Source organism: Giraffa tippelskirchi, chromosome 1 (assembly GCF_054371585.1).
Source record: "Giraffa tippelskirchi isolate mGirTip1 chromosome 1, T2T-mGirTip1v1.2.pri, whole genome shotgun sequence".
Lineage (NCBI taxonomy): Eukaryota > Metazoa > Chordata > Mammalia > Artiodactyla > Giraffidae > Giraffa > Giraffa tippelskirchi.
The window spans coordinates 155,656,686-155,682,772 of NC_137275.1; the positions used below are offsets into that span (position 1 = coordinate 155,656,686).

General features: G+C 36.8%; 1 protein-coding gene across 13 annotated transcripts in view; it reads left to right on the forward strand.

The window, feature by feature from the left end:
- PTPRD (protein tyrosine phosphatase receptor type D) overlaps window positions 1-4,744 on the forward strand; it is a 1,686,434-nt gene extending 1,681,690 nt beyond the window's left edge. For all 13 annotated transcript variants that reach the window (XM_081500246.1, XM_081500294.1, XM_081500279.1 and 10 more), the window contains 2 exons: window positions 892-1,027; window positions 2,963-4,744. In XM_081500246.1, coding sequence (XP_081356372.1) covers window positions 892-1,027; window positions 2,963-3,031 — 205 coding nt within the window. In that variant the 3' untranslated portion in view covers window positions 3,032-4,744. The remainder of the gene's footprint in view (window positions 1-891; window positions 1,028-2,962) is intronic.
- Window positions 4,745-26,087: the final 21,343 nt, after the last annotated feature.

Genomic DNA, 26,087 nt, shown 5'->3' on the forward strand with positions numbered 1-26,087 from the left:
CAGCCTGTACCCAAGCGTTGCACATGCTGTTTAATTAGGATCCAAAAATGTATGGATTTCTCAGATTATTCACTCTTCTCCTCATTACCTAAACCTCCAGATGCTTTTCTACTTCTTAAGAACACAAAAGCTATGAATTCATTTTCTTCTCTTGCTACAATTACGATTCTGGAATTATCTTAAAACAATAAAGAAAACAGAAACCCAAAACCTTGCTAACATGTTGGAAAGAATCCTGATGTTTTAGCTACTGAACATCTAAAAATAGTAGATAAGTGTATGTATATAGCTCAGTGACTCTTAGTGAACATTTTTTTGTTTTTAAGTTTAGAGACCCGTTTGATAATCTGCTAAAGTTATAAGTTTCAGAAACAGAAAAAAATATATATATATACATTTACATAACCCATACATAAAAAATATTCATAGAACCTTATGAAGACTAAATGAAGTCTTATGAAGATCCTGTGTCAGAAAATCCTGCTATAGAATCTCTTTTTGTCTCACCTTATCTGAATTATTTCATAGCTTAAAAATATTAAGCAGGCAAGGCCCAAATTTCAGGATCTGATGAAGAGTGTAAATCTATATTTTATTCACTCTTCCTTTAATCAATTTACTTTATATTTTTATGTTTCCTGGGTCTTTCCACAATGATATATAATCCCTGTTTGAAAAAAATCAGTTACTCTATACTCATTGTCACTATTATCATGGCACACTGTCCTAAGAGTTAATCATTTTGTGAACCCAACAGCACATTTTCTGGAACATTGCTGTAGAAGAACCTGATGTAATATGGAAGCTGGTGGATATATATCCACCTCCAGGAAAATATAGCCATGACTGTGCATGTATCATCTAGTAATATTGCCTTTGTTATTATGACAGTGCGGGCGTTGGAAGAACTGGAGTCTTCATAACACTAAGCATTGTTTTGGAAAGAATGAGATATGAAGGAGTAGTAGATATCTTCCAGACTGTCAAAATGTTAAGAACACAACGACCAGCCATGGTGCAGACAGAGGTGAGAAAATTCTCCAGGAGTATGTCACATCTCAAGAGCCAGATGATAAACTTTATTTGCCAAGATCTCCTAGAGTCCAGAGACTTTCAACACCAGAGGCAAAATACAGGGAAATACTGTGGGAAAAACATCCAATTGTTTAATATTTTTGAACCTTATTTCCCCCCTTTGTAAATGGGAGTGGCAGTGTCAACATCTTAGAGCTGGTTTGGAAGTTATCTAAGGTAATATATCAGGTTGAAACATGTCGAATTGTCAGTATTTGGTCATTCCGGGCCTATAAAAATGGCAGTTTCATATAATTCATTATATACATATTAATGTGATATACATTGCACATATTTAATATATGTAAAAAGCACAAGGGTAGATAATATACCTGGTAGATAACAGACCCTTGGCCCAGCTGGATAATATAGATGGTAGATAACAGACCCTTGGCCCATTTTACTTCTCCATTCCCTTTCTGTTTACCTAGGTGGGATAAACTGCTCCATATTTCATTTCTTAACAATGGTGTTTTTAAATATTTGCATCCTGAATATGCCCTAATGAAATTAGCCTGCCATTTTCTACTCCAATAATTGATATGAAAATTCTCATATTTCTCAGAATAATAGGAGTTCATAATTTAGTCAATCTGGCCTATTGACTTCATTTTAAGGATAATTTAAGTGATAGATGGTGTTTCTGTTTCTCAAAAGGCCACCAAATTATACAATTTATATGTAATCCTAAATTCATCACCCACAGTATATTGCAGACTTTGATTTGAAAATAGTGCAAGCATTTGGCTTGCAATACCCAAAAAATTATGTCAGCCTGACAAACTTAATAGGTATTGGGGGTGACAGAGGGAAATTGGACTTTTAAAAAGCCTTAACACTTAGCCAAGCAACTTACTGTGACAGGATAGGAAAGCAAACTCCATTTATTTTGCATTACCATTTTTATTGTAGAAAAATGCACATTTAAGCAAAATAGAAACTATCTGCTTTCAGCCCCATTGGCTACTGAAAATAAGTTTCTTTCATGGGAAAATCCTATTTTTTCTCATCCTTTCTCATCTGTAAATTATAATTTTTCCATCTTATAATGCTCCCACATACTCCAATTTGACGGTGTTCTTCCCTGTCTATAAAAGGACATGTTTCATGCTGTTTTAGTTTAGTGTAGGTCTTTCTAGAACAGACAACTTGCAATCACACTGAATTAGGCCAAATGGCACAAGTATTTTTTGACATGGGCAGCCAGTCTTATGATGCCATTTTCAAGGGATGAAAAGCTTGACAGTTCAACACCCTGTGTATTCAGCTTTATATGCCTGATGTTCATCACAAAGATACCTTCTGGCTGCCTCCCTCACTTATACAAGCACATCAGAAACAACAGTGAGGAATTCTGATTGCAGGCAATAAGGACTACTGTCTGATAAGATTTTTTTTTAATTTAGATGTCTTTGGCACTAGCCCAGAAACTAAATGAACCCATATTTTCCTCTGGACAATGTGTGTCTACATCAGCCTCTCTTAAATATGCAAACTGAGAATTACTTATCACAAATAATTAGATAAGGATAAACGACAGCTGTGACATATAAGGAGTTCACATGTTCAGTTGGTGGTATTGTCTGGTACTAATTGGAGAAGAGTTCACATATGTCTGGAAGATAATCTTCACATGAGCTGTCACTACTTTGGGATTAGGAGACTATTTTAGTCGAAGTGATTGGTAGAGTTAATAAATACCTATGTGGTTAGTGGTTCTTTGCTTAAAAGAAAACAGTTGGTCATTGGATTGAATTGATTGACGAAAATAGTGATTTTGCCCTCCACTAGATGTAACTTTGTCTTCCAACATCGATTTCCATTCTTCTATTACAATGGACTCATGGCCCCCTTCCTTTCCTCCCTGCCCGTGCTTTGTCTCCTGCAGGATCAGTATCAGTTCTGCTATCGAGCCGCACTAGAGTATCTGGGCAGCTTCGATCACTATGCAACGTAGAAACCCCTGACCCACTTTGGATTTTTACTGCAGGCCCTTCAATATCCATGGAGTCTCTTCTGAGCCATACAGGGCACTTGAGAAGTCCTTCTTAACTTCTAGCTAACAACCACTTAGTGGGACTATCACACACAAAACAAATTAAAAAAAAAAAACAAAAAAAAACACAAAACAACAAACTCTTCCGGGTGGACCAAGAATTCACTGTTTAATAATCTAACCTGAAAAATAATAAAGAGAATCCTGACTGAGGAGGCATCTGAAGGATTTTATTTACAGATACCTCAAGGATTCAAAATAAAGGGAAGAAGAAATCACAGCAAAGAACCACCATCTCGTTCAGGATTGTGTGACGGGTGCGAGGAGAAATGGCCTGAGTGCAGCGGCTCAGGGCAAGATCTTTGCTGGCTTCTCATGACAAAATGGACTTGCTTCGACATCGCCCCTTCCCACCATACTACTCATAATAACATTGTAGGGGGCAAGGGGGTGGGGAATGTTTAAAAAGAAAGTCTTTGATTTAGTTTTTTAGTATTGTAAAGATACTGCTGACCTGTGCTTCATTTTTAACTGTGTAAACTTTTTTTTAACAAAATGTATCATTCGATAAAGTGAAATTTTAAAAAAGTTACATAACTGTTCATTTTTTATTTCCAAATTGTAGGTTTTTTTAAGCTGTAGAACTGTTATCTGTAATATCTTGCTGTAGAAATACCGAATAATTCGAAAATTTGCACATTTTTGTGCAATATACTTAATCTACAGTATCAGTCTCATCTGATATTATTTTTACACTTCTGTTTGGTTTTCGTTGCTGAGAAAGTACCCATTCTCTTCAAATAATCAAAGAGAACTTTGTTTTGTTTTGTTTTGTTTGGAATCAACAGGGAGGCGCAAAGTATAAAGTTGCTGCTAACATATATACATATATATCCATATTTTATAGGGGTGTCTATGTATATATACAGTGTGTCCACACAAAAAGATAGATATAGCTATCATTCAGTTCTTCCATGATTTAGTTTTTAATTTTTTAAGGTAGAAAAGCTATTGTAACATCTTTTTCAATTTGTTATTAATTTTATGACATACTGATATTTCTTAATATCACACAATTTTAATTTTTAAGGGAAATGAGGAATGCACATCAGTGATTGTGAAACCTCACCCCCTTAATTTCCTACCCAATCTCCCCCAACCCCTCACTCACCCACCTAATCATAATGACAAATACTATTTTGTTAGCCAGGCTTCCAACAAAGTTCAATATTTCTAACACTCTAGTGCAATAAAACATTATTAGATATCTAAGAGGTGTGCATGTGGGAAAGGTCAGTGCATATCCCTTTAGGAGGGGAGAATGTTGTAATATATCAGCTATCAAGATGTTTAAAAAACAGTGTATTCAATCGTATATTGTCTATAGTATGTGTTATGAAATTTGCATTTATGATATGTAACAGGGGCAAAGCCAAACTCATGTTACTCTGTTCAGTCAGAAACATTTTTCTTTTTTTTTTTTGTGGCATACAGCATTCCTGGGAAGTGCTGTACTTTGTTTTCTTTTGGTTTTAGTTGTGCATTTAGAGTGCCTTATAATTGATGCCTATTTTAATAGCATTTCTTTTTAGCTTTTGGTTCATATTCTCATTCCTTGTTCATATGTGTTTTTCTTCCAATTAAAGTATTATCTGTTTACCACATGTACAAAAACTCTTTGAATAATATGCATTCCTAGTTTTAACCAAGTCGGGGATGTTAGTGATTGTACCAGCCCAAAGCACTTGGATAAGCAGGGCCCTTCTTCCTTTCATAACCATCAACATCAGGAAAAGCTACTTGTTTTATTTGTAATCCCTTCCAAATCTGCTCTGAAACATTCAGTAACTGCACCAAATTTATTAACAAACACCATTGTCAACTTTGAACATATTTACTATTCCATTAGGATTTTTCTAAAAGAAGAATTAAAAATATATATATATATATATAGATATTTACACATATCCCCCCAAATTTTTCGACACAATTTCTATAGGAAGCCATGAATGATGGCATGAGTTTGCCATATCTTACGTGATTTTAAAGAACACTCAAAATATTCAAGGAACTCTTAGAGTTTTGGTATAACATTTCGATTTAATATTAGCTTCATTCATGTTCTGCATGGAAGGATTTTTGTTTTCTACATTTCCCATCACTGGCAGAATGAAATCCAAGAGACCAAACACTTGCAAGTGTCATATTTGAGCATTTTTGTAAAAAAGAGAAAAAAAAGCTGAGAAAAAAAAAGAAAAAAGAAAAAAAAATAATACTAAAAAAAAAAGTATCTAGAAGGCTACCTCAGAATGAGACTCTCTAACCTACATCAGAACCAGAGAAGAATGTGCACTATGTGGGTCTGTTGTTTCCTTTTAGTTTGTATCTTTTGGAGATTTATCCAAGTGCCAGATTACTCAGTGCTATAATTTTCATTCAGTGAAACAAAGGGGGTCAGACAGACATTGCATCATGCAGACGTGCCGTGTTGGACATGTAGAATCTGACAGTGTACTGCACACCAGACCATTGGCCAATGAGCAGTTTCTCTCCCTGAAACTGAAACTGCTCATGTGGCAAAAGGAAACAGGAGAATAATCACAGGAAGAAAATGTATGGGATGCATACCACAGACGAGCGAGGAGGAGACTATTCCAGATATCTTGCTGTTCAGGAGCTGTTCCAAGAACTAACTCCCTTACTGTCATTGATGTGCATTCCACTGTGCTTTTCTGTACAACCATTCTACTTTATTTTCCCAGGTAAACATCTTTTATCTACCATTACCATAAACTTTCAAGTTTTCAATTATTTTCATCATCATAACCAGTACGGTGCTATTATTTACCTATGTATGTGTAGTTATGTATAATTTTGTAATTAGTTACAATGGTAAAAAAATCAAAATATATAAAAAGTGATTTGTACAGAACTTTATTTTAGCTCTTTTTTAAAAATGATTTGCATGGTTAGACAACGGCAAGGACAGCCAGGGGAGGGAAGGGCCTCTAGGGAACTTTGCACTTTCTATACCTTTGTACTATGCACTGCCCTATTGATTCTACACCCAATAATGTTATTACTTGAACCCATCTGTAAGAAACTGCTTCAGAAATTCATTTGTGTGTATGTAAATAACACAACATAGAACCAGGAAAGGAAAAATTCCGTGCTAATATACAGGTTTTTTCCTTTCCTGTTTTTTTTCTTTTTGGTTTTGCTTTGTTTTAGGCCCTTCTTTTTATTTTTAATAATCTTTTCTTTTTCCTGTTTTGAGTTTTAGTTTCCTTTGGGTTTATGGGTGCCCTGATACTCCAGCAGAGATCAGAAGGCTACAGATCCATCCTATCCATCCGTTATGTGGCTTTGCCATCCAAGCTTGGAGTGTCTTTACAAAGATAATAACAGTTGTGTTCTTTGCTCTCGTTTTGGATGCATAGACTGAAAAATTAAAAAAAAATAACTTGTAAAATGGCTTGTTAAAAAAATACAATTACCTCTAATTAGTAGTACGCGTAAATGTTTTACAGAATGAAAGGCGTGCTTTTTATTTTCTTACTTCGTTACATTGGTGGCGAAAGAAGTCTGTATGAAAATCAGTTCTTTGCTGACAAAGTTCCATTTGTTACAAATGAATTCTAATAAAAACGTCAGTGTTATGCAGCCCTGGCTTTTGCTTCTGTCCACTCAAGCACTTTGGTTTTGAAATGACTATATATGTTCCCTCTTCTCCTTTGGTTATCTAGTTAGTTCCTTGATACTAATAGTAATTCTTCTTACCAAGAGGCTGCTATCTATAGGTGCCTGCATTGAGGTGAACACCTTTCACTGGTAAGCAAACTGATACTTAAATAAACAGTTGGCCCAAGTTTACAAGCAAAGAAAGAGGCCTTGGTATCTCCCAAATTACAGATGATGGGCAATCTTTAATTCTGATGAAGATGACTACTATATACATATACATGCATTACAATGTATATACGTATTATCTTGAAACAACTGGCATCTCTCAGGCACATAAAAAGAAATGTTTGGGAACATGGCTAAGAAAATACTTGGCTTGGATTTTTTATGCAGTTATGGGTCAGACCTGTTGTAGGCATTGGGAAGGCAATGCCTCCCAGTCAACAAATGAGATACTGCATAGAGACTGCAGTCTAGGGAGAGAGGCTGGCATTAAACGATATATTTACACTCTGACAAGTGTTATAAGAGAAAGTAGAGATTCATGAAGTTAGGACTTTCTATTGTGAGGGACAGAAATCCTGACTTGGCTTAAAAGAAAAGGAAAGTATTTTTTGGCTTATATATTTAAAGATTAGGAATGGACTTACATTGCAAGAGTAGGAACATATAATCTTCAGAAACAACTGGCTCAGGTGCTATCTTTAGCAGTTGGCATCTCTCTCCTTCTCCCAATCTGGTTTCTACTTTCAAGTGTCAGTTCTAAGCAATCTATGTGGTCCCTGGAATCTTTGGGATTTTAACATGAAAAAGCAGGCACGTGGAAGAGTTTACTTCCCAACAGTACAAACAGAAACCCTTGAACAGAATGGATGCCTGTTGGCCTTCATTGATGTGACTTGGGGAAAGTGAACATCTCAGGATCACAACTAAGGGTAGGAAAAGATAATGTGCTCATTGAGTTGCCAAATCAAGAAGGATGTAAGGTCTATTGTGAATAGACCTAGAGACTGTCACACAGAGTACAGTAAGTCAGAAAGAGCAAAACAAATATAAGATTGTTTATATATAGAATCTTCCATATATGTGGAATCAAGAAAAATAGTACAGATGAACTGATCTGAAAAGCAGAAATAGAGACAGAGATGTAAAGAACAAACTTACAGATACCAAGCGGGAACAGGGATGGGGTGGGATGAATTGAGAAACTGGGATTGACATATATATGCTACTTTGTTAAAACAGATAACTGATGAGAACCTACCATATAGCACAGGGAACTCGACTCAATTCTCTGTGGTGACCTAAATGGGAAGGAAATCTAAAACAGAGGGGAATATATGTATACATATAACTGATTCACTTTGCTGTACAGCAGAAACACAACACTGTAAAGCAACAATTAAAAAAAAAAGAACATAAGGTAGCTGTCACCTTGCCAAATAGCAATCAATGTGGTGGGACCAACAAATAATTGCAAATAAACCTAATGAATTAAATTAAGGCAAAGTACAGGTATGCTGGGTGTTACAAATACTTGTTGCCATGGAAATGATAAGGGAATGAAACAATACCATTATCCAAAAAGTATTTTGTAAATGTTGATACTAAATAGACAATTAGACTCTTTTTTTCCTCTTTCTTGTTCTCACCTAAACTGTTTCTTGATTTTATAGATTTAATCACTCGATTGATTGATTGTGTAAGCATACTATCCCTAACTAGAAAAACAGACAAAAATTTCAAGATGAATCATACTTAATATTCTGATCATTGTGATGCATTAATCAGATGTCTGGAATGCCAAAAACGATGAAATAGCTAATTTCACACATGTATACACATGCAGCAATTATTAGTTAATAATGGAAGAACCCACTCTAAAATTTTTGCCTGGAGAATCCCATGGACATAGAGCCTGGCAGGCTACCGTCCATGGGGTGACAGAGTTGGACACGACTGAACTGACTGAGTACACACGCACAATAATTAGTTTAGGTCAGTTTTCTTAGTCATATTTATGGTTAGACTTCATAAGTTAAGAGGATTTCAGTAAAGTATGATGATTCATCAAATTATAAATCTAAAACGTATTTAATGTCATAATTTTTTAAGAGTTTCTGCAAATTCTAAGAAAGTAAATACAGTAAGGAAATACTAAGAATCTGAAATTATAGATTTTATCATTATTTGTAGTAGCAAAATAAAAGTGAAAAACCCTAAAGGTCCAATAATAGGAAATGATTAAGGAAAAAAGTATATATGTGGAATACTATATATAATACTCTGCCATTTAGCCATTAAGTTGTTGAATAGTTTGTGGGAAAAAATTATAGCATGAAAAGTCATTAAAAGGAGGTACAAAATTATCTATACACATTAAAGTAGAATAAATGACTGGAAAGAAATGCATCAGTTACTAAATGATAACTATGTGATAAAATTATCTTGCATTTTCTACATTTTCTAAAATTTTTATAATTATTTTTAATAGCAGAGTAGGGGTGCTTTAAAATATATGAGAAGATGGGGTAATTTTTAAAAATCAATTTAAAGAGGCAAGAACAGAGAGAGAAAAAAAGAATTCAGGAAAGAACCTAGGACAGGTGGGACAAGTAGAAAATAATAATATGATAGATTTAACAAAACAGAAATTACATTAAATGTAAATGTAGTGTATCCAACTTAAAAATGTACATTGTAGACTAGATGTATAGTGCTTATAGAAGTATAAGAATGATAAAAGTAAAAGAAAGCCAAGAAATATGCCATCCAAACATAGCCAACAGAGCGCTGTGCTATCATTAATTTCAGCAGTTGCATTACCAAATAATAAGTCAATTCCCAATGGAAAAAGCTTCACTGCATCAGAAAGATGTAACAATTATATGTTTGTATGTACTTATGAGCTTCAAAATGAAGACAATAAAATTAGAACTAAATAGAATTATATGCATAATCGCAATCATAATGGGAGTTTTAAAACAGTTCCCTCAGTAGTAGCTAAAATTACTGTTTCAGAGCAGACCAAAAGTGTTTAGTAAGCTTATAAAGAACTAAAAATAACCCGATTAACAAAATTAACCTAAGTGACCTATATAGACCACCAGTCAACAACTTAAGAATATACAATATTCAACAACTTAAGAATATATTCCATAAGAACTGAATATCTTTTCAAGAGTACAGTTATCAAAATTGATTAGAGACTAGATCAAAAAGCAAGTCTCAACAAATTTTGAGTGTTTTAATTCTATAGAGTATATTATACCACATTACATATTGACCACATTACAGTTCAACTAGGAGGCTATACCAAATATATTTGGAAAATTCTCACGGTAATTAAGAAATACCCTTCTAAATAGCCAAAGGTTCAAAAAAGAAATCACAAGGGAAGTAGGAAATTACAACTGTGGAATTATAAAACACTGCATATCAAACTTGTGGGATAAAGCTAAACTGTGCTTTAGAGAGAAATGCATAGCCTTAAATGCATATGTTAGTAAAAAGGAAAGGTTGAAAACCAATGATGTTGATTCTTACAAATTAGAAAATTAACAGTTAATTCTATACCAAGAAAATAAGAAAAAATAGTAAAATTTAAAATAAATATACAATAGAGAGTATCAATAAATCTTATAGGGAAAAGGTGATTCTCTAAAGGGCAACAAAATTGGTAAACCCTAGCAAAATGAGGTAAACGAAAGATGAACAAACAATACTAGGAATTTGAATAGGAGCATAAAACTTTAGGACTTACTAACATTAACTACTATAATTAACAAAGGGTCCATATTCATGATATATAACCAACTCCTATAAATATATATTAAAAATACAGGCACATCAACCCCCGAGAGAAAACTAGACTTGAATGTGTATGTCAACAATTAGGGAAAAAAAAAAAAAAAAAGGTAGCCATATTGGTCAAAACAAATGAAAAATTAATAAATAATCATGGAAATGCAAGTTAAAGCCACAGTGTAATGCCAATCGATACACATCCATCAGAACAGCTAATATTTAAAAGACGAACAATATCAAGTGTTGGTGAGAATCCATGAGGTCTGAGTGAATAGTCCTTACACATATACACTTCTATGGAATTTGTGTGTCATTCCCTGTTAGAATAATGCACTCTGCTTTTCAGAATGCAATTTTACAGATAGTATAGAACACAGTTAAGCACTCTAAAGTAATGCAAAACATATACTTTCTGCATTATATATGCAGAATAACATATTTTATATATATATATCTATATATATATATATATACTTTATCCAATAGTTACAGGTTGTAACTACATAATAAATAGAAATGCATGCATATGTGAATAAGAGACTAAGAAGAGAATTCAAGATTCTGTCCATTGCAACAGTAATCATAGAGCCAAAAATTCTAAATAACATAAATGTCAATCTACCACAAGAATGGATAAATAAATTTTGATGTAGTGGCACAACTGACTACAATGAATATGTATGATCAATATAACATCAAGCAAAACATGCCACACATAAAAAATATACACTATATGATTCTCAAGTGGTTCCCTCTTGGGAAGAAAGAGGTAAGTAGTAATTAGGAGGGCAGAAAGCAAACTTCTTGGGCTGGCAATATTTTATTTGTTGACCTAGATGTGGTTCCATAAGTAGTTGTTTTTGATAAATTTCTGAACTATACCTTTACTTTCATGTATTTTTCTCTATTTGTTGCATGTCAGTAAAGTTTTATTAATGGCTATCATTTATTCACACATATACATGTATTATTAATTTTCAAAATATGGATCTTATAGCAATGTTTCTCAATGTACAGGATCCAGCCCACTCTTGGACCAAAGAAATGTCATGCAATTCCACAGAAAATTTATATGGGTAAGGACCACTCATTCATAACCTGGTGAGCTATTCGATGTTGCTAAAATTTAATATAGAAATAATTGTTAACATTTAGTGCAACCAAAATTATTTTTTTAGGTCTTAACTTTTTTTTCCTACTGGGACTGGAAATAAAAGAGCTAGAAGGGATATAGTGACTTTTACTCTGGGTTAGACTTGTCTCATGGTTCTAAATTGTGCTGCTAGCCTATTCAGCAAGTTGAAAGAATGGATCATTGACTACCAATACAGACAAGCATCAGAGTACAGATGAATCAGAGCTGGATTTGTAACAGTTCAGGAAAAATCAACTTCAAGTGCAAAGCCTATTGATTATGACAATGTTATGTATTAGAAAGAAAAACAAAACCCTGGAATCAGATCTGTGTTCAAATACAACCTTAATCATGTATGAGCTGGGTTGGTGCTAATCAAGCTACTTATTTTTTTTTCTTGATTATGTTTTTATTATTAATGATGAAATAATGGCTAGTAAACCAATGCTGTATCCACTAACAAAACTGTCACTAAAAGGCAAAAGTCAAGATGCCAAAGAATGTTCACACTTCATTCAACTAATATTTTTCAAGCTGATTAATTTTCTAAGCCTTTATTTTCTCATCTGTAAAATGGAGATGAATTATCTACCTTCCAGATGTATTGTACACATTAAAAATACTATAACATGCATACCAGTTATGATTCATGGAAGACTGATGCTCATTGTGAATAAAATAGCATTTCCACGTTCCCATTAAAAAGACACACATGTCTTAAAGAACAATATTAAAGAAGGAAAACAAGTCATCTATAAACATTTTTTAATGAATTAATATGCAGTTTGATTCTTTATTCTGGCCATGAGACACTCTTTCAAGATACAGAAGATGGTCATCTCTGCAAAGTCATTCAAGTATTGCTCTACAGATCTCTCCCTTACTGGATCCCAAATTAATTACTGTGAAATAGACTCGGTTGTGCCATGCTGGTGTTTGAATAGTGCTGTGTATTGCAGAGTGTTTTATAGCTATTAATCACTGTCCTCACAATATTGGGAAGTGGACCACTGCAACCCTCTTAGAGCACTAATTAGACTCTGGCACAAAAAGGTCATATAACCTACTGAAGGTCATTCACTGACGAAAGATTGGAAGACTGCAGGGACTGAAGGGACCAGGTTTGCTGAAAGGTAACAAATCACAAAATGAAAATTCAGGATTCTAGTACCTAAGCTCAGTTTGGTCATTCACTCTGTAATCTGGGCAAGTCACATAATCTCTCTCAGTTTCACTTCCTCCTATGAAAAATAATAAGAATGACTCATAGATATTGAGATCTAGATTCTAGGACTATAATAGCCTAAAGTCTCTTGAATAGAAACATACATTGACAATTTTATCTTTAAAAATGTATCTTATCATTTTTTTTAAATCAACGATCATCTGAAACATTGGACTCAGTTGCCAAAAGGAACTAAATCCAAGATTGAGTAAAACAAGGCTAGAGGGAGCCCTACAGAATTGTGTTTAACCTTCAAAAGACAGTTATGTCTAGGAGACATGGGATTAAGAGCAGGTCAACCAGGCTCCTGTGAGTTTGGCTCCTCCACTTAATAGCTGCATGACTTGAGCAATTAACTTCACTTTTTAAAGCTCGTTACCTCCTCTATAAAACAGGGATAATACTTCTCTTAGGAAGTTATTGTAAAGAGTAAAAGAGATGGTATAGACTAAATACAAAGTAAATATAACTAAGAATACTTGTTTTGATTTTAGTAAGGAAAGTACCTGGTGGCTCAGATGGTAAAGAATCCACCCACAGTGAAGAAGACCCGGGTTTGATCCCTGGGTCAGGAAGATTCCCTGGAGAAGGGAATGGCTTACCCACTCTAATATTTTTGCCTGGAGAATTCCATGGACAGAGGAGCCTAGCGGGCTACAGTCCATGGGGTCGCAAAGAGTCAGACACAACTGAGTGACTAACACTTTCACTTTTCTTCAAGAACAAAGTAAATAATAACTAAGAATATTTGTTTTGTTTCTAGTAAGGAAAGTAAAACATAGAATGGGTGAACTTCTGCTCATCTATACTGACATAGTAATATCTAACACTGAAAAGACTTTTCAATATGTTTAGTAAGAAAACAGGATTCTTCTATTCCTCCTCTGAAATGTTCTGAACTAAGAAAATGTGTTTTGAGTAAACAAAGATCATCTTAGCATTCCAACTGCATACTCTACAGGATGTTATTAGTAAGGGGCTTGTTCATTGGAAGGACTGATGTTGAAGCTGAAACTCCAATACTTTGGCCACCTCATGCGAAGAGCTGACTCATTGGAAAGACCCTAATGCTGGGAAGGATTGGGGGCAGGAGGAGAAGGGGACGACAGAGGATGAGATGGCTGGATGGCATCACCGACTAGATGGACATGGGTTTGGGTAGACTCCGGAAGTTGGTGACGGACAGGGAGGCCTGGTGTGCTGCGATTCATGGAGTCGCAAAGAGTCAGACACGACTGAGAGACTGAACTGAACTGAACTGTGATTATTGATAAAGTCACCTGCATGGTCATCTGGACTGTTTATTCCTTCCTTCATTATTTATTCAGTTATTTAACATTCATCTCATTTCCTTAATACTGAGCAAGTAATCGGCATGCATTTGATGGACCCTGAAAAGAACATAAAATCCTTATCCTCAAGGTGCTTCCAGACTAAGAAGGAAGCCTTATATCAACAGATTATTGCAACAGAACAATAACTTAACTCTACCCAGGAAAGTCCATTTAGACATCTTGTCCTCTGCAAAGCTGCACTGCATCTTGAAAGATGAGTAGGATTAAATCAGTTGGATAAGTTTGGGGAGAACATTATGGACAGAGAGAATAAGGTGCTAAAGGGCAAAGATCAGCATGTCAGGTTAGAGAAATGGCAAGGGTTTTGTCATCAGGGCTGCATGGGGAGAGACTGAGGTCAGGGCACAATTCAGGCTTTCTAACTCTAGTTATACTATCGTTTGATTCCATCCTTAACTTCTAACCACATCTTATAGGTCCTCACTAAATCCCTTGAGGATGCACTGGTGCTCTATCCTCTGCTCATTTAAAAAAGCTAATCCCAATAGAATGCGAAATGAGAATTTAAAAAGTTCACTAGGTATCACACCATAAGCGATACACTTGCCACATTTAAATCATTCAGATGATCTGCTGTGAAAAGTGCCCTGAAGATACGTTTAAAAAATTGCAGAGAATATGACAATAGATATCCATTAAGTGGGTGGTATTTACCAGACATTTTTGCTTGGATGAGGATGCAAAGATGAGTTAAATGCAGCACCTGCCTTAAAGGAACTTTTTATGTAATACGGTATACTAAGATAACTAATACAGGACTGAATATGACAAGAACCTTAAGAGTGGTACAAGTAGAATATGCTATGACACAGGAGATATAAATGGTGAGATCAGAAAGCTTAATCTTGTCACGCCAAACATCCAACTCTGAGATTAGAATCTCTTTTAATTGAAAATGTCTATATCATGCACAAACAACCTCAATGTCAGCATTACCATGAGCCCTACAGAATGCACAGCATTTTAATGGATAAAATCAAGGGAGAGGGAATTTTAAGTGGAGGAAGTGAAGACAAAGTTTTGAAGGCAGGAATGTGGGATCAGTTCTCATAGCCAAAAAGTCATGGGCATGAAGCCCCAATGCAGAATCTGTTCTCCCTGATGCTCCCATTCCACCCTCACTTTTCCACAAGGTTCTCAGTGTCTCTTCCAGTTGTCCCACTGTATCTACAACAGGACAGCTTATCCCCAGGCTTCCTTCCAGTTTTCATCCAGATGGTACTCTATAAATCATCTCCTTTTATCTCCCCTGGGTTTCAGGAAAGGACTTCAGCTTCACATAAATATTTCTTAGAACTATTCTCTCAAGCTTTCTTTTACTAACCAGATCACTGGAAGGTATGCAGAAAAAAAGATTTCTGCAAGATAAATTTTCTGTGAGTTTCCAGAATAAAGTCTCCTTAGAGAAATCAAATAAATTCAAGGAAATAAATCATTGTTTGCTCTAAAAACACTATTCAGAAGTGCACCTGTGACAGATATCCAGTTCTTAGGTTAAGATAGGGTCTGTAATAAAACTGGGAGCCTCTGACCTGTGAAAACTCCTTTGGGTGGACCTGCAGCATACCTAGTCTCTGTGGTTTGAATCCATGTCAGCTCCATTCTTGATACAGGAGAAAATATTTTGTTTAATCTCCAAGGATATTTCCCAACCTATCCTCCAAAAGTAGGTAGGGACCAGACAGTCCCAAGTTTCCCTTTACTGCCTCGGCCAGGAGGGCCCCTTGCATGTATCTGTGCCTGCCTTCATAGATGGAGAATGAGAACCTGCAAATGCAGCATTGCAGTGAATAGAGATTATATGGCAATGGGGCTATAAATAGGGTGCTTTAGAACCCAAAGCACATTCAGCCAGCTACTTTCAGCATACACTAAGAAAGGAGGCTTTATTATTATAGCAGAAGCAAGCAAACAGGCTTTCCTTGTCAGTAAAAGCAGCACATAATACATTCAACACTCTGACTGGAGTTAGAGTACAAATCACAGGTCAGTTCTGAACAGCATAGAGAGAGTTTTCTCTCATCATACTTATTAAAGCTAAAAAGCACACCTGGGCAACTTGCCATTGGGAAAAAGAAATTAGTCACTTGGTCTTTCGTATTTTCTTGTGATGTTTTAGTCTGTGGGTGGGATGGATGTAGACATGTCTCCACAGTCTCCACTGAGAGAACAAGATGGTGTAGGTGAGCAGGTAAGACACTGAGTAAATTGACCTGGGGCTTCTGAATACAAGGGAGATATATCAGCCTGCCCTCAGTGGCTGAGATGAGTGGAACTAGCAGCTCAGGGTGGAGTGATGGATTAAAAGAGCTTTCCATAAATGAGACATGACCAAAGAAGGACTGACCTTCACTGGAGCTGTCCCAGCAGAAGGCAATTGGCCACCAAGTCAAGGATGCTGGATTGATGCTAGAAAGGAGAATGAGATAAGAATGGGTGGCCTAGACGTTCACCTAATGTCGCTCCCATCTTCAAATGCTTTAATAAATCAATTTCTCAGAATACAAAGTAACAGTCCCTATGGAAGAGCTCATTCCTTTTCATTCAGGGAAATGCACCGATTCTCCCATGGCCCCATATAGGTTCACAGCTCCCTTGTCTAACCACCTGACAAAGGCAGGCTCCTCAACTGCTTTTGCAGTCAAGAGTTTGGAATATTTTCTTCTTTTTAAAAAGGTTAGTGTTGCCTGTGTTTTCATTACGAAAAAGGTAAGTTCTAGGAAATCTGAATTATAAGTGCTATTTTGAATGCACTAAGGATATTTATTACACAAAGGAATCCTATGAAAAATTAATCAGGACTATGGGGGGTTGCTTTTTTATTTATCAATTTATTAATCTATATTATGGTCACCTGTAGAGGCAAAGGACCCTCATCCAGGTTTGGTTCACTGTCCTGGATGATGATACCACATACACCTCAAGACAGTATGAGAAGTTTACTACTGACATAAACTCAGGTCTCCAGGAAGCCAGGGCATTCCTCCCAAGCAGGTCGAAATGGTTTGAGAGAGCAAGAGAAAGAGGTAGACCTGGGCTGATCATGGTTAGGAGGTGGGACCAGGCTGAGAGCACCCACCTTGCAGTGGCCTTGTGGTTTGAATCTCCCGCTGGCACCAAAGGAAGAACTGCCCAGGATTTCTCACCACATGTCCAAAGGTGAGGCACAAGAGGGAGGGGTGAGACTTAAAAGCTGTCAGACATCAGACATCAAAAAAAAAAAGGAGTCAAACTCCTCATTACAACCCACTATAGTGACACATGCTGCCTTTGCTTTGGTTAACTCACATTTGAACCTCTTCCTAGGTTTGGAGAATCCACCATCTTAGGCATCTTGTATAGAAATAGGAACCTGCCTTCTACCCCTCAGGTGCCAAAAAGTCCCAGACACTGGCACTCTCTGAAGCCTGGAAGCTTGAGTGTAGGTATGTAATCCAAGCTAATTCAAGCCAGAAACAAGTTTCATTCAGAGGTCTTGGTTAATGTCCAGTGCTGGTAAGAGCAGAAACACCAGTTGTGGTGACCTGCTGTAGGCTGTGGTGCCCTGACTAAAGTCTTTTCAAGGTGTGAAATTGGCTACAGTCATGGCAACCTGCCTCCCTTGGTTCCTACCTATTTATACGTTTGGTTCTTCAGGCCTCCCATCTGTGAGCCAGATAACATCTTCCCACAAATTCTTTTCTGCTCAACCACCTGAAGTCAATTTCTGTTATTTAAAATGAAGAATCCTGACTGGTCACACACACACGCAGAGGCATTCACATGCAGGCATATGTGCACACTCTGAGTAGGGATAATGCACTATAGAGTGAACATAAGGATAAGCCAAGGAAACAAGTAGTCTAACTTTGGCTTGACAATAAATCTTTGGTATGGTGCTCAACAACTGGAGTGGCTGTTAGAAATATTTTCTAAAAAGGAAGTATATAAATAGAAAATTATAAGCCCTCAATTTTAGATTCAGCAGTTTTAAAAACCTATTTTGTATTAAAACCATTGATCACAAGTTATAATTGTAAGTTAGTGAGAAATCTTTAGAGAACAACAAAATGGATGATGCAAGTATTTGAGAATGCAAATTACTGGTGGTGTGAATATCCTGACAGAGGCACATATAAACATCACATGTATCTCAGTAATATAAAAAATGAGTGTGTAGGCAGTTTATTTGCCAATAATGATCAGAACTTCTCCTGTGACAGTCTGCTCTTTAAGTACATGTTTTATTTCATTTCTTATGGAATAGAATTCTTAACCTTGAGGCTACAATTACTGCAAAAATGCTTTATATATCTGTTATTTGATATTGAATTTACTCTCTGTATGTTGTTAGAGGAAAACACATTTGTTCGACTATGTTTGTAGTAGCAAATTGAATTTAACTATCTAAGTTGAAATATACACATCAACTCTGTGATGATTTTCTCATTAAAAATGACTGTGCTAACTTTATGTTCTACAAAAACATAAATGTCTTGAAGTTACTGCCTAGTCAAAGAGCAAACTTGTCTCAACTTAATCCTTCATGCAATTTCAGAAGACTTATTTATAAAAGAAACAAGAAGCTTCTTTCAGTCACAGAAGAAAATGGATGTCATTGTCTTCTAAATTATGAACAGTGAAAAGTTAAACATATCCATGCATACAGATATAACTGCAATAGTATTGCACTATCTAGGTTGTTATAGTTTTTCTTCCAAGGAGCAAGTGTCTTTTAATTTCATGGCTGTCTTTCTCCTAGAGACACAGAGAGGTACATTATACCCAGGGGCAGAGGATTTTTACTCAGAGAAAGCCCCTGTGGACCTGCCTGAAGATTTCCTCAGCTGGGCCAAGGAAGATTCCACATCAGAACGCATGAGTAGATTACCCAAGCTGGGGACCGAAGGAGAGCATGGCTGCAATTTACTAAAGATTGCCAGCATCACAGAATTGAGAGCATGCTGAATGAATATTTGCAATCTATTCAGTTACCGCCTTCTGCAGCAAGCATTGGGCATTCCTGGAGACAAACACATGCTGGATTCGACATCATCCATGATTGAGTGGAGATAAAACCAAGAAGGAGACCCTTTTCTCTCCAACACCATCACTGGACTATTACCAACATGCTTTCAATTTTTTCGGGGACATAGTTATTTATCCCAAAACTTATATATGAATGTCTATTGCAGCATTATTCATAGTACTTAAAAGTAGAAACAATCCAAATGTCCATCAATTGGAGATAAGCAAAATGTGGTATATCCAAACAATGGAATATTATTCAGCAATAAAAATCAAGGAAGTACAGATAGAGGCTATAACATAAATGAATATTAAAAACATTGCATTAATCTGAAGAAGCCAGACATGAAAGGCTATATACTGTATGATTCCATTTATATGAAATGCCCAGAAGAGGCAAATCCATAGAGTCACAAAGTAGATTTGTGGTTGCCAGAGACTGGATATGTTGGGGAAAAAAGGGAGTGATTGCTAATGGTAATGACGTTTCTTTTTAGAGTGATGAAGGTGCTCTAAAATTGATTATGGCGATGGTTGCACAGCTCTGTAAATATTATAAACATCATTTTATTTTACACTTTAATAGATGAATTGTATGGGATGTAAATTACATCCCAATATATATTATTGTGAAATTATTTAAAAAAAGAATCTTGGTGGGGGATAGAGGGAACTCTGGGGAGGAAGGAGATGGTGAAGGGCTGATTAGAATTAATCACAGACTGGAAATAATTAAGTTATTATTGAATCAGCTAAAAAAGCACCTAAAAGTGATTTAGTATTTTTTACAATTATCAGAAAAAGGAGCTGGTCAGGTACTGGTTCTTTTGGAAGGCTGCCTTTGTGATACAAAAGCCAAATATTTTGTTTAAAGATAGAGAGTTGAGTTAGATAACAAAAAAAGGCAGAATTCTTATCAAATTCTCTGGAAATAAGGAATTTTTAGAATCTCATGTTAAACCCAGATTTGTTTAGCGAGGTGTGTGTGTGTGTGTGTGTGTGTGTGTGTGTGTGTGTGTGTGTGTGTTTGTGTAGTAATCAGAGAGTGAAGGTGTACAGAAAGAAAGGGTGGACAGAAGATAAGTATTTCAAACTTAGGCTTTCAAGATGGCTCAATCTTGAGTTAATTAGGAAACTGAGAATATCTAATTTCTTTCTTCCTTTTTTCCCTTTATTTTCCTCCTCTTTTCCCTTTGAATTTTCCAGTAGAAAAGGCAATTCAGGACCAGCACTCCAATAGTTTGAGCCTGTATGACCTCTCTTCTCTCTTGCTTTCTCTATGAGGTAATTTCAACCTATCAGATTTCTTGAAATCGTCTTTGTGTCTTCATGCTCAAGAACACCACCAGCAAAATCACTCATTCTTCATTTAATCTGGAAAAGCCACAACAACTCCACTTGAATGTGCTTTCCAGGTTAGAAACTCCATCAGCAGAAAATATGCCATTCCTCAGCTCAGGTCCAACTTTTACTGTACAATCCTGAGATGATGCTACTCTGGGACATAAATGGCAGTGCCAAAAGGAGCACTAAAAATCCATATGCACGAACTCCCAGAATTGGGGAATCATTTCAGAGAGACTTCAGGAATGGAACTGCACAACAATGCTGAGGAAAGGGAAGAAAAGAGGCTCCTTCTTTCCATGCCCTTCGTCCAAAAAGATGACAAGGAAATGAACAGACACAGTGTCAATTCTGAAAAGAAGTTACAAGGCTAGAGAGCATGACAGGCAAGACGTAGAGGCTCTAACCAAGAAGGGACCCTTTGTTCTCAACAACAATCCTGTCTATCCCCTGAAAGTTCATCTTAGGCGTCAACATGAAATCATCCTAAGTCTCCTATTTAAATATGTCCTAGTCAGAATTCTTTTCTGCTGGGCATCTTGGAACACCTAACATGAGTTTTGTTTTATATTAACCTAACATGTTAATAGATTACCCTTTAACATCTTATAATGCTGAGACACCTAAAACAGACTGGAAACCATGGTGGGAGAAGGAAAAGAGTAAATATGCAGTTTTTCTTAATCCCAAACTTTTTTGACCTTAGAATCCATATTCCTACAGAATACTGATTAAATTCACATGGAAGTCTAGTGTTCCAAGACATGAAGCTTGGAAAGTATTGATAAATGTCAAACTCCCATGGTAAAAAGTGATAGTCGCTCAGTCATGTCCAATTCTTTGTGATCCCATGGATTACAGCCCACCAGGCACCTCTGTCCGTGAGAATCTCCAGGCAAGAATACTTGGTTGCCATGCCCTTCCCCAGGGATCTTCCCTACCCAGGGGTGGAACCTGGGTAACCCACATTGCAGGCAGATTCTTTACCATCTGAGCCTCCAGGCAAGTCAACCCATGGTAAAGAGTAAGCCAAAAAGTTGACTGCATTCATTTCCCAAAGAGTGTCTCTTGGAATTTTAGTCATGCATAGTATTCCTCTATGGATATTCCATAGAGGAATTCCATGCTTAAGCAGATTTTGGGGAAAGTGCCTTTGCTAGAAATTATTTGATTTTTTTATACTCCTAAATACTTACAGATTAATTTATATCACTTTATCTTTGCCTCCAGGCATTACTTTATCTGAGGGAAAGGGCTTTAATATTTGCTTGAGTGAAATAATCACACATATTTGAGAATGTTACAATTAATTTCTATTCTAAGGTATGTCAGCACCAAGTTAGATGGTGAGGCTGCCCCCATCCTTTTTTATAACTGAAATAACTTGTATTTCCAATGGTTGCAGGAGAAGTTTCACATATGATTCATCCCTGGAGCTCCTCTCCTGCAATAACACCTTGGATACAGAAGATATGCAAGAAATTTTTGTTGACTCAAAGAACAAAAGATAACAAGAGAGCCACAGCTGACCACAAAATATAGACCTAGGTGGAAGATAGGTTTGACTTATATTTTTCCTGATAATCTATAGTAGGCATCAGACCTCTGCCACTCATGACTGTGTCCATGCCCTTTTAAAAGCCACAATATGGTCTGCCAGTTTCTCATGGGCATATATTCTATATATACCTGGAGAAAATGAGCAAAATCCTTTGACTGAGAATAAATGATGTCCAGAGGCTAAAATCAAGCTTCTGGGATATTGTCCAAGGAAGGCCTAGCATGCAGGGTTTTAGCCTTGAGGACTGGCAGTAATATCTCCACTGTGGAGATAATTGATCCCTCACCCAGTGAGCAGATGTTCCTAGAAGGATGATGTTTGTAGCAAAGGACTGCCCTAGACATTTTATAGCTTCCATGGTGGTTTCAACAAGAAGCTAAAGAAGCTGGCACTAATAGCCAAGTATTATCTGCTTCTCTGCATCACCCTTGTGCTAAGAAAGCTACTCTACTTAACATGGTAAACTTCTAGAAGTTACACTCTACTGTATCACCTTCCCTCAGTGTAATTTTGTCATTCCACTGCTCAAATATGGCTGTGAAAGAACAGTTCACCAGATTGGTGGTTATCCGGCCCAGGAGTCAAAATTATCCCAGTGTGTCATGATTCCTGGTATTTTGAGCTATTAAGTTGTTGAGAAGGAAGATATGGCAAGGGTTGATCAATTCCTTCATAAATGTACTCATTTGTTCACTCAGCAACATTTATTGAATGCCTAGCATGTCCCAAGCATTGCTAAGTTGATTCCTTAATTTAAATATGACCAACTCACACAAACCTTAGCTTCTACAAGTGCTTACATTTCACATCTGGAAGTTACATAGTTTTGGCCAATCACTTTCTCTGCTATTTCTCGTTCCTTACATTTCCGGTTTCTTTTCCCTACTTTGACTCCATACTTCAGCTTTTACTCTCTTTCTAGCTAGTTGGTTTACGTATCAAAAGCTTTCTTTGGAAAAATAGAATCAAGAGGAGATCAATATGAATGCTTATTTTAAGGAACTGGCTCACATGATTATGAGCACTGATGAGTTTGAAATTTAACCAGCACACTGGAAACTCAGGTAAGATTTGATGTTGTAGTGTTGATTTTGAAATCTATAGGACATGCCAGCAGACTGGAAATTCAGGCAGAGTAGATGTTGCAGTCTTGAGTCTGAAAGTTGTAAGAAACAGCAGCAAGGTAGAAATTCAGCCAGATTTCCATGTTACTGTCTTGGGGCAGAGCCCCTTCTTTGACGGGAAATTGATGTATGCTCTTGAGGCTTTCAAATGATTGGATGAGGCCCAGAGACATAATCAAGGTCATTCTCCTTTACTTACAGTAAATTTACTGAAGATGCTAATTACAACTGTAAAATGCCTTCATAAAAACATCTTGACTAATGTTTGACTACACTGGGTACCATAGCCTTGCTAAGTTAATACACAAAATTTATGCATCACAGCTTGATATCCTGGATTTTGTCTTATTTTCCTTTGGTGAACATGTCGGATTTGACTTTCAGTTCCTGCATATCAGTTCTGTATCTTTGAACTACTAACTACAACAGGTTTGTGGGTTGAGAGGGAATCTGAAAATGGCAATGCATATATGGAAGAGATTTGGACCCAACCCTTGAGGAACTTCTGCTGTCGGTAAAGAAACATTATTTAGAATACTGTATTTGATTATAAGCCTAATGCGTATGTGTATGCAAAATGTTAGAATGACACAGTGGAATGAGGGATTAGTTTCATCTACTAGAGGGAAAGTGTGAAAGTGTTAGTTGTTCAGTCATGTCTCACTCTTTATGACCCTATGGATTGTAGACAGCCAGGCTCCTTTGTCCATAGAATTTTCCAGGCAAGAATACTGGAGTGGGTTGCCATTCCCTTCTCCAGGGTATCTTCCCAACCCAGGGCTCAAATGAGGGGCATCCACTCAAATCTCCTATGGGTGGATTCTTTTGCCATCTGAGCCACCAGGGAAGCCCAGTGGAGGGAAGATAGGAGGGAATTCACGAAGTTGAAATGCTCTATCTTGAGGATGAATACAATAACTTGGGGTGGGAAAATGGCAAGAAAACATTCTGGGTAGAGGAAACTGAAAGAATAAAGCCTGGGTGGAATACTATGGAGTCTAGTTGCTCATGTATCTGGAGAGAGGGAGGAGCAAGTAAAATGATCAGAAAGAAGATGGGCAAAGAAGATTGGGAACAGAATGAGAAGGACTTTAGCTGTCATAATTAGTGACTGTTACCTTACCCTATCGACAACAACAAGACAAAAACTTCACACAAGATATAGCTAGATTGGGAAGGTTCCCATATATAGGGCCTTAGAAGATAAGGGGTAACTGTCTCAGAAAAATGATATGGTGAAAAATAAAGAGGCAGCCTTGCCAAAGGGCTGCATCATCTAATTTTCTGGGCTAAACTTCATCACCGCATTGTCAGAATCAGACATTTGTATCAGCTAGCACCTTCCCACAAGAGCCCTATTCTCTTTCACCAGGAGACTAGAGGCAGCTTACCCAATTTGTAGCTTGTCATCTGTTGGGATTTGCAGCTTCACCTGATCCACAGCCTCATTAACATTATGTGCAAAGGCCTTGGGAATTTTATGACTTGGTGTAAACTTCGTGACTGCTCGGGAGGTGAGCATGAGTTTGTGAGTTGCCCCTGACTCATCCACTCTCTATGAAACCTTTAGCTAATCAACTCAGTTTATAAAAAGGAAAGTGACTTTTTCCTTTCAATTATAAAAAAGAGGGAGGTGTTTATTCACCATATAACTTGGTCCCAATTGTAGCTTAGATGAAAATCAGTTGTAATTTTCTCAGATATATATGGTTATATAACTCAAGCAAATATTAAATAACTTTTCCTGAGATGAAGTAATGCCTGAAGGCTAGAATCAAGGCTGATGTCAAGTGAGAATTTATGTTGCCTACTTCAGGGGTCACCATAGAGCATGTTCCATAACACGAGCTTCAGGGGGTTGACCCTGAGGGCCAAGTACATGTGGAATAGTGATCTGTAGAAGGGAGGGGGTCACCCATGCGTAACCTGTTCCCTTGTTTTGACAGTTCAGAGTATGGATGAGGCAACTTGTTCATAAACTTATGCTAAGTATGCAAGACTTTGAAACATTGAGATGCCTTAAGACATTATTATTTCTCGACTTTTTTCAAAGGGCCTTAGAGTGGAGGAATTATCATTCTGCTTTCTCCCAACATGGAATCTCTCTCCTTCCACCTCTCTCTCTCCACTTCATTTGACCAATAACAAATAAAAAAGCAAAAAACATAAAGGTGAGTATTACCTAGTCTACAAAACACTGTGTGTTTACCACACTGCTCATAAGGTACCTAATTCAACTAGAGATCCCACATCTTTAAATGGGGTTCAAGAGGGTGGGTGGAAGAACAAAGATTCGTTCTAAGTCTTCTGACAGCAAAGTCCAGTTGTTTCTATGCAATATTCCCACCCTTAGAAGGGCAACATACTTAAGAGAAAAGGGATCAGTTGTAATTACTTCAAATAACAGTGCCTTTTCAAATCCTCAAACAATATGGTGAGTGCTAAGCTAAGAATAGTTAAGAAGATGAAGAGGAAGCAGTGTGAGACCAAGACTATGCAATACATAGAAAAGGTCCTGACAGGGAAACATTCTTTTATGTGCTTAATTTCCTAACATGCAGTAGCACAAGGACCCCCTAGCCCTCCCACTTTCGACTCCTCTATAGTTAGAACTCTCTTCAGCTTCTGCCTATCTTCTTTTTGTGGGATAGTTTCACAAGTGACTTCCTGAATACAGAGCTGCCCGCAGGGCATGTTTCATATTGAAAAGTGTACCTTTTATCTCATATTATGAAAAGCTTCAGTTGGTCCTCTATGCCTCATTTAGTATTCAAA